Here is a 10,113-nt window from a genome sequence, read left to right on the forward strand (position 1 = left end):
ACTGTCTGTCCGGGGTGGGGGTCGGGTCCCTTTAAGCACAGCCCTCGGCTAGCCTGAGACAACAGCTTCACGCTCTAAGTCCTAACCTGATGCCCTGCCGGCACTGCTTCCGGCCAGCCTTAACCTCGGTTCAGGGTCCACTCAGTGTGGACATGCTAGTTCGAATTAGCAAAACGCTAATTCAAATTAGTTTTTAGGTCTAGATGCGGTAGTTCGAATTAGCTTAGTTTGAATTAACTAATTCGAATTAAGTTAGTTCGAATTAGTGCTGTAGTGTAGACGTACCCTCACTGATCTGACCTTCCAGACCTCACACCCTTCCCAGGTCTGAGAATGGAACACAGGAGTCCTGATTCCTTGTGTTTTATTTGACCCAATATCCCACACCTAAAAAGTGAATTATTTTGATGTGCATTACTTTATCACCCAGTGGAAGGATTGAAAACGAGAGGTGACGTTGGTAGTGACAGAAGAAATGTGCATAGCTGCCAGTAGGCAGCAAGAGCAGGAAAAGGGTGTGGAATCTGAAGATATTTGCAAGAAACAAATAGCTCTAGAGATTTCCAGGTTTGTATATTACACACCCAGAGCAAACACCTGACTCCTATAAAAGGGAAGAGAGAACAAGATCCACAAGGAGCGAGACGGCAGGATCAATACATGTCCTGTACAATCTGAACTGTACTCCTCTACTCTGTTTCTGCAAGGATCTTCGACTCCTTCAGGAGCACTGGGTAAGGCAATTCCCCCATGCTCTGCACCTCACTCACCTCGTCTGTAATATCTTATGAGCTGCTGCTGTTTCTTCAGACCCATTCCATGTTAGCAGCTGAGCTGGGTGTGAACAAGCTCCCACAACCTGGGACTCGGTCCACACTGCAAAAATCCCCATGGGAGTGTATGTCTACACTACAGCACTAATTCGAACTAACTTAATTCGAATTAGTTAATTCGAACTAGTGCATCTAGACCTAAAAACTAATTTGAAGTAGCGTTTTGCTAATTCGAACTAGCATGTCCACAATGAGTGGACCCTGAACTGAAATTAAGGCTGGCCGGAAGCAGTGCCGGCAGGGCATCAGGTTAGGACTTAGAGTGTGGAGCTGCTGTCTCAGGCTAGCCGAGGGCTGTGCTTAAAGGGACCCGAACCCCACCCCGGACAGACAGTTCTCAGGGTTCCCCGCTTGCTTGTCTACCTCGACGAGGGACAGCAAAGCAGTCCTGGCTTGGAGTGCCCTGAGTGCCCACACTCGGCACATCACAGCACTCGGCCATCAGCCCGGCTGCACTTCCCGCAGGCTGCTGTCCGGGGAGGTCAATCGGGGGGCTGTCAGGATCCAGGAGACTCTGCAGGAGAGCTTCCACCCTGAGGAGCCCGTAAAGCAACCCCAGTCCTCCACATCGGGGGTTTGTGCCCCATTCCTCCCACACTTCCTTCCACTTACCCCTCCCTAGCCCCCCTTCCTGATGTAAAAAATAAAGGGCACGTGTGTTCAAAAATAGAAACTCTCTTTATTTAACAAAACTGGGGGGGAGGGGACGGGGGGGGACTAACCTCTGGGGAGACTGGGAAAAGGAGGTGGGAGAGGGGAAGAGAGAGGGTGGGAGAGGGTAGGGGGAAACCTGGGAGGAGGGAGCTGGAAGGCGGAAGCCAGGGGAAGAAGGAGGAGGGGAAGTATAAAACTATGGTATGTCATATCTTCAGTACTGTGTACGGATGTGGTCTCATCCCCTCAAAAAAGATGTTTTGGCCTTGGAAAGGGTTCAGAAAAGGGCAACTAAAATGATTAGGGGTTTGGAACAGGTCCCATATGAAGAGAGGCTAAAGAGACTGGGACTGTTCAGCTTAGAAAGGAGGAGACTGAGGGGGATATGATAGAGGTCTATAAAATCATGAGTGATATGGAGAAGGTGCACGAAGAAAAGTTCTTCATTAGTTCCCATAATAGAAGGACTAGAGGACACCAAATGAAATGAATGGGTAGCAGGCTTCAAACTAATAACAGAAAGTTAGCTCCAAAGCTCCATCCATTTAAGCCTGAAGGTTTATTTATGATCAGTTAAATTCCTGGCCCGGGGCGGGGAATTATTTACTGGTATTCAGGTTACAATGTACTGGTGGAGCCTGTGGGGGAAATAGGACTGACAATATCATTTCTTTTCCTAAGAAGATGGCTGATCTCAAAGCTCCCTCTGGTGACCTATATGAAGAATGTAGAAATGCTCTTCCTGGTTTGTCTGTGGAGCAAACTAAACAAATCGAGGCTGCTGTCAAAGCTGGAAACTTCTCAGGAGCAGCATCTGTGGTGCAGAAGTTTAAGAATTTTTCAGACTCTGAGTTCAATATTGCCATCACGGGCAAGTCAGGTTCTGGAAGATCATTGTTGGTCAATGCCATCCTGGGTTTGGGAGAGGAAGATGAAGGTGCTGCTGAAGCCGGTGTGCTGGAAGTGACCAAAGAACCAGTACCATATTGGCATCCTACGTGCCCCACGGTGATAGTCTGGGACCTGCCAGCAATCAGGACCCCAGACTTTCAGCCAAACACTTATCTGAAACAAGTGAAGTTCAGTCGCTATGACGTCTTCATCATCATCGCTTCAGAGAGGAGAAGAAACTGCCATAGTGCGCTGGCCCAGGAGATCCACCGGCTGGGGAAGAAATGTTACTTTGTGCGCTCCAAAGTGGACTTGGACTTATACAATGAAAAACACAAAAGGAGATTTAATGAGGAGAAAATACTGCGGAAAATCAGAGAGGACTGTGTCAAGAACCTGCGAAAGGAAGGGATGAGCTCCCCACAGGTTTTCCTCGTCTCGAGTAGGGAATTTCAGAAATACGATTCCCCGCAGCTGCAGAAGACTTTGCTAAAGGAGCTTTACGGCCACAAGACAGAGATGGCCGGGACCACTGAAGCCTCCGGGAGCAGTGGGTAAGAAACCCCTTTGGTCCGTTCCTTGGTCAGGTCGTTAGTTAATATTTAAAATAATATTAAGTGAGAAAAACATCAAAAATAAGGATCCTGTCCCATCTAGTGTGAGGAGCCAAATCCTGGAACCAGAAGGGAGGTAGCTCTTGTCTGTTGTCTGTGAAACAGATTCCTGTTGTCTACGAAAGCAACAGGACTGAGCAGCATAGTCCTTACACAGGCCACCCAATAACCCTTCTTCTGGGGTATCGTTCACCTTCCAGACTCTGGATCGAAGGCAAGATTTGGTTTTTAGACAGGGAGCATTAATAGAGCCATAGAACACTTAAAACTGGAAGGGACCTCGAGAGGTCATCAAGTCCAGTCCCCTGTCCTCATGGCAGGACTGAGTACTGTCTAGATCATCCCTGATAGACATTTATCTAACCCGGTCTTAAATATCCCCAGGGATGGGGATTCCACAACCTCCCTGGGCAATTTATCCGTGTTTGACCACCCTGAGAGGCAGGAACTTTTTCCTCATGTCCAACCTAAACCTCCCGTGCTGCAGTTTAAGCCCGTTGCTTCTTGTTCTATCCTCAGAGGCCAAAGAGAACAATTTCTTTCCCTCCTCATTGTGACACCCTTTTAGATACCTGAAAAACACTATCATGTCCCCTCTGAGGCTTCTCCTTTCCAAACAAAACAAGCCCAGTTCCTTCAGCCTTCCTTCGTAGGTCATGTTCTCTAGACCTTTCATCATTCTCGTTGCTCTTCTCTGGACCTTCTCCAATTTCTCCACGTCTTTCTTGAAATGTGGTGCCCAGAACTGGACACAATACTCCAATTGAGGCCTAACCAGCGCAGAGTAGAGCGGAAGAGTGACGTCTCATGTCTTTCTCACAACACTCCTGTTAATGCAGCCCAGAATCATGTTGGCTTTGATTCATATCTCTGTAAATTCATGGTGCTCAGGATCAATGGCCATACCATGCCATCGTGAGCCACCTCGTTACTCTGACATCAGGCTCCCTACAAACACACTGGCTTGGAACTTAGCCCCAGTCCTGCTCCATCCCTTAAGATCATATGACGCGGGGAATTTATTTTGTTACAGAAAAAAAAGGATGTTGCTGATTTCACCTTTAAACTAGCTTGCTGTAGCCTTTCCAGCACAGCACCCAGTTTCTGCAAGAGATCCCCAAATAGTCTCTCAATTACAATGGTGCCATCCAGATACACCAGGCAAAATGTGTCCTGTAAGTCTGCCAGTAAAGCAGCCATCAGCCTTTGGAACTTGTTGGTGGCACCACAGAATCCCGAAGGCATGGCATGACATTTGGCAAGGCTGTGTTCACTGCTGAATGCCATCGTCAGTCCATCATTGGTGGTTGCCTCTACTTGCCAGTGACAACTGGCCAGATGCAGGGTGGCGAGCAAACAGGACTTTGTCCACGAGTCTAGAGCAGTGTAGATACTAGGAATTTTCATCAACTCCAAATGGGGCCTCTCTTTACCTTTTTGTTGCAATAATTTGCTGAGCTCTGCCAGGTCATGGAAGAGACATTTCTTTGATCCCAGATTCACATACCTGGAATCTGCAGTCTTGGTCTAGTGCCGTGTCACGTTTCAGCACCCCAGTCTTTCCCAAGTGACATCAAGGTAATTTCCCAGAGGTTCCAGTTTGCATGGAGTTTCCAGGTAACAGATTCATGGGATCATAGAACCCCAGGGCTGGCAGAGACTTCAGGAGTCAGAGTCCAACCCCCTGCCCAAAGTAGGACCAACCCCAATTCAATCAGCCCAGCCAGGGCTTTGTCAAGCCAGGACTTAAACACCCCAAGGGATGGAGATTCCACCCCCTCCCTCCTCTCTAGCGAACCCAGCCCAGTGCTCCCCCACCCTCCTAGGGAAATAGTTTATCCTACTATCCAACCTAGACCTCCCCCCTGCAACTTGAGACCATTGCTCCTTGTTCTGCCATCTGCCACCCTTGAGAACAGCCTCTCGCCAGCCTCTTTGGAACCCCCCGGCAGGGTTTGAAGGCTGCTATCAAATCCTCCCTCACTCTTCTCTTCTACAGACTGAACAAACCCAAATTTTTCAGTCTCTCCTCATAAGTCATGTGCTCCATCCCCTGAATCATTTTTGTTGCCCTCTGCTGGACTGTCTCCAACGAGCCCACATCCTTTCTATAGTGGGGGAACCCAGAATTGGACGCAGTACATCAGGGTCCAGATTCAATGCATCTGAGGGTACTAAGGGAGTTGACAAATGTCATTTCAGAGCCTTTGGCCATTAGCCTTGAAAACTCATGAGATTGGGAGAGATCCTGGATGATTGGAAAAAGGTAAATGTAGTGCCCATCTTTAAAAAAGGGATGAAGGAAAATGCAGGGAACTATAGACCTGTCAGCCTTACCTCAGTCCCCGGAAAAATCATGGAGGGGATCCTCAAGAGATCCATTTTCCACAGAAAACAATGGGCTCTGCTACCATAGGCTTAAAGACACAACAATCAACCAATACCGGTTAATGAAAACCAAAACCCCCCCACTTTTATTAACAAAACAAAACTACTGTTGCAAGCATAGTAAATGACTGGGTGTTAAATAGCCATGGAATGAAACAGAGTAATGAAAAATCCCTGGGCTATAATCCTTAGTTACAAAAGAGAAAAACAATTAGCCAGCTCAGACATGATCTCCAACCCCCCAAACAAGGAAAACAATAAAGACTGATGGACTATCTAAACATTTTCCTACTTACACATTTTAAGAAGTCCATTCCTCAGAAAGCCCATCTCCCTCCATACCTGGAAAAACTGCTTTGATCTCAAACAAAGAAGAGAGAAAGAAAAACCCTCTCTCTTGGTTTGAAATTCCTTATCTGCATTTCATTGGCTGAATGCCTGAGCCCCCTCCCTCAGGTGCATCTCCAGTTGCTTAATCTTTTCCTCACTCTCCAGGTAAATCAGATTTTCCTTAGTAGCTCCTATTTGTGTCACCTGGCTAGACACTCACCAGCATCCTGCCCCTGCCCCCTGGCCAGACACCCAGCTGCACCCTGGTTCTGCCCCCTTAGTGAGTGATGGAGGCTTCTGAAGGGGCTTGGTTTTTTTGCTTCTCACTTGTGTCATCTCCAACTGATTTTTCTGTGGGTCAGTGACCCCAACCCAAAAAAGGTTCTCCACTCCTCCCATAAGTAAAGACAATGTTGAAACCTTTTTGCTGGATATAATATTTTATTTAAAAATTAAGCTTGGCTAACAAGCCCCCAGTTGGGCCCAGACACCATCTGGTTGCAGCGTCATAATATTCCTGCACTCCTCACATCCCAGACTTGGGCCCATCAAACACCTGAACCCCCTGCCCTGAGCCCCTCTTATTCCCAGACACCTGCACCCCCAAGTCCCCAGTCCCCAGCCACAAAACTCCTGAACCATCCATACACCCCAAACCTGTGCCCTGAGCCCATCATATATCCAACTCCCCTGCCCTGAGCCCCTTCTCTTTCCAACCCAAACTCATGCACCCTCAGGGTATGTCTACACTGCCATCCCAGTTCTAACTAGTGTGGCTAATGTAGGCATTCGAACTTGCAAATGAAGCCCAGGATTTAAATATCCCTGGCTTCATTTGCATGTTCCCATGTGCCGCCATTTTTAAATTCCCCATAGTTCGAACTACCTGCCCGCGGCTACACGCGGCACGGGCTACGTAGTTCGAATTAAAGCTCCTAATTTGAACTACCATTAAACCTCCTTGCAGGAGGAATAATGGTAGTTCGAACTAGGAGCTTTAATTCGAACTACCTAGTCCGCGCCGCGTGTAGCTGCGGGCAGGTAGTTCAAACTACGGGGCATTTTAAAATGGCGGCGCCCGGGAACATGCAAATGAAGCCAGGGATATTTAAATCCTGGGCTTCATTTGCAAGTTCGAATGCCTACATTAGCCACCCTAGTTCGAATTGAGGTGGCAGTGTAGACATACCCTCACATCCCTACCCCTACCATAAGATTGACAGAAGATAGCCCGAATACCTCATGAAGCTGGATTTGACCAGGTCTGATGTAAACTTTAAATAAATATGTGAAAAGATGTAGCAGCAGAAGTCTTATTCAGTAAAGTCTGTCAGTACAATGGTTCATTTATGCTGTTATTAGTCAAGTCTGTCAGTACAATGGTTCATTTATGCTGTTATTAGTCAATGTGTCAATTATCCATAATATGAAGTTGTATATCCTCAGTCATGCAAATGGGCATTCTTGAACGGCTCTTTGTTGACCTCTCGGTCTAGATTTTGATGTGGTTGGCTCTTTGGTTTGAAAAGGCTGCCGAGCCCTGTAGTGATATGAAATCAGGTGGTCAGAGCCTGGTCAGTTACTGGGAGCCGGGGGGAGATTTCCTGTGACTTCAGAAACTTAAAACTGAAGCACTGCAATTTTTTCTAAGGCTTTTCCTGGCAGCTCAGTGCTCTCTGGCCACTGCACTGAGACATATTTCATGAGGGATAAGGGATCTTTCGAAAAAGGCTTTATTTTTCGAAAGATCAGCGTCTAGACTGCCGCTTTTCTCTGACAAAGCTCCGTGCCAAAAAAAGCGGCAGCCATTTTTATGCTAATGAAGCACGGGAGATTTAAATCCCCGCTTCATTAGCAATTATGATACGTCTAATTCACATCCCTTTTCCGAAAAAGGGATGTAGTCTAGACGTAGCCTTTGGGTCTCACTTTGGTTGCTGGGATTATTGTGCAGGTGCTGGAGACTGGGAGTGATCTGTGACATACAGCATGTCAGACTAGATGATCTGTCCTTGGACTCTGTCTCTATGGCTACATCTAGACTACAGAGGAAAGTCAGAAAAAGATACACAAACCACAATTTCCATATCTTCTCCTGCTTTTCTTTCAGAAGAGGTTTTTCCAAAATTTGGCACATCTACACAGTGCGAAATTTCAGAAAAACCTGCTCTTTCAGCACTTTCCTTCTTCCTTGTACAACAGGGTTTATAGGGTTGGCGAAAGAATGCATCTGCTTTTCTGATTTTTTTTTTCAGAAAAGCAGATGTGTGCCTTGCACATAGCATTGCTTTTCTGCAATACCTCTAGTATCCCGGAAAAGCACTGTAGCCTAGATGTAGACCATGACTCTGACTCTACCGACTGTGGTTTTGACAATGGCTCTTGTGATTTTTTTTCTCAGAGTGGCAGAACATTCAAAATCTCACTGGGAAAATTTGTTTTTGAAATGGGGCAGCAAACTGCCTGGTCTGGCTGAGGAGGAAACTCAAGAGTTCCAGAAAGCTGCCAAAACTGGGAACCTCTCAAAAGCCCTTGCTGTGGTGAAGAAGTCCGACGAGTTGCTAAGAAATACCAAACTCAACATCGCTGTCACAGGGAACGCGGGCACTGGGAAGTCGTCTTTCGTCAACGCCATCAGGGGCCTGACTGACAATGACAAAAGTGCAGCTTGGACTGGGACGATGGATGCAACAAAAAAGCCAATTCCTTATGACCACCCCACGCACCCAAATGTGATTGTGTGGGACCTGCCTGGGATTGGAACGCTGGATCATCCAGCAGAAACATACCTGAAGGACGTGAATTTTGATCAGTATGATTTCTTCATCATCATGGTAGAGGGGCGCGTCACTGAACTTGACATCATGCTTGCCAAAGAGATCCAGAGGTCGGGGAAAAAGTTTTACTTCATCCGCTCCAAGGTGGACATGGACTTGGTTAATGAAAAAGAGAAACTGAATTTCAGTGAACAGGAAACTCTTCAGAAAATCAGAGACAACTGTCTGGAGATGCTGAACAAACTAAATGTGAGCACCCCATGGATTTTTATCGTGTCAAGTCGGCATTTTGATAAGTACGATTCTCCCCAACTGCAGGAGGCTTTGGCAAATGACCTGGACACTCACAAGAGGCACATTCTCCTCTGTGCCCTACCCAGCACCTCTGAAGAAATCTTGATAGAGAAACAGAAGACCCTGCAGGAACAGATCTGGAAACAAGCCCTGAAGTCCTGCGCTATCGCTGCTGTTCCGGTGCCGGGTCTCTTGGTTCGGTGTGAAGTCAACATCTTGGTGGAGAACATGGCCGAGTACTGCAAGGCCTTTGGCCTGGACGACGACTCCCTCTCGTCACTCGCTAAGCAGGTGGGGAAGTCTGTTCATGAGCTGAAATCCGTGATACAGTCTGCAATGGTCAAAGACGTAACAAGAGAGGAGGCTCGTAAACGGCTCAAAGAGGCCACAGGGAAACGTATGACGACAGCTAAATATCTTATCATTGTGGTACCACTGATAGGTACCGGGATAATGGCAAAGAGATCTTACAACATCACATATGAAATGCTACAGACATTTCTGGATGAAGTTGTACAAGATGCTCAACGAGTCCTGAGAAAAGCTTTTGGAGGAGCAGAGAGGAGCCAGTAACAATGTTACATGGCAGAGCTTGTCCCCAGCATCCCAGGGTAACACTGCCACACCCCTAGCGTCTTCTCTGCAACTGTAGTGTCTCAGACCCCAGCAAGACAACAAACCATTTTCAGCCGGCATGTCCAGTGCCAGTTCTCACTGTTTCCCCTTCCAGGGATCTCGGGAAGTCCTGCTGCTCCTGCCTCTCTCAGCCAGTCCTTCCTTAGTGGGTCTTTCTAGGGTCTGTCTACACTGCACATTAAGCCTGGGCTCTGACTTAGATTTGAATCCAAGCCCTGCTTCCTTCCACAGCCAGATCAGTCTGACTCGGGCCAATGAGCTCGTAGGTCTAGGGCCTAGAATTCTGGTGGGGACAGGTTAGAGCCCCAAGGCTACGTGACGTAAGGCCACGCCCTGTCATTCTGCAGCATGGACACAACTGGGGCACCTTAAACACTAGGGCTGTGTCTAGACTGGCATGATTTTCCGGCAATGCTTTTAATGGAAAAGTTTTCCGTTAAAAGCATTTTCAGAAAAGAGCTTCTAGATTGGCAGGATGCTTTTCTGCAAAAGCACTTTTTGTGGAAAAGCGTCTGTGGCCAATCTAGACGTGCTTTTCTGCAAAAAAGCCCCGATTGCCATTTTCGCGATCGGGGCTTTTTTGCGGAAAACAAATCTGAGCTGTCTACACTGGCCCTTTTGCGCAAAAGGACTTTTGCCCGAACGGGAGCAGCATAGTATTTCCGCAAAAAGCACTGATTTCTTACAGTAGGAAGT

General features: G+C 47.3%; 1 protein-coding gene across 1 annotated transcript; it reads left to right on the plus strand.

The window, feature by feature from the left end:
* The first annotated feature begins 2,171 nt into the window (after positions 1–2,171).
* On the plus strand, positions 2,172–9,848 carry LOC106732863 (interferon-inducible GTPase 5-like). Its single transcript, XM_014579862.3, has 2 exons — positions 2,172–2,932; positions 8,112–9,848. The coding sequence occupies exons 1-2, from the start codon at positions 2,172–2,174 to the stop codon at positions 9,352–9,354; spliced, it is 2,004 nt and encodes a 667-aa protein (XP_014435348.2). The 3' UTR covers positions 9,355–9,848.
* Positions 9,849–10,113: the final 265 nt, after the last annotated feature.

Source organism: Pelodiscus sinensis, chromosome 24 (assembly GCF_049634645.1).
Source record: "Pelodiscus sinensis isolate JC-2024 chromosome 24, ASM4963464v1, whole genome shotgun sequence".
Lineage (NCBI taxonomy): Eukaryota > Metazoa > Chordata > Testudines > Trionychidae > Pelodiscus > Pelodiscus sinensis.

Coding starts and splice junctions, on each gene's coding strand:
- LOC106732863 (XM_014579862.3), top strand. CDS start 2,172: ATGGCTGATCTCAAAGCTCCCTCTGGTGACCTATATGAAGAATGTAGA. Junction 2,933..8,111: donor GAAGCCTCCGGGAGCAGTGG/GTAAGAAACCCC, acceptor TTTTTTTCTCAG/AGTGGCAGAACATTCAAAAT.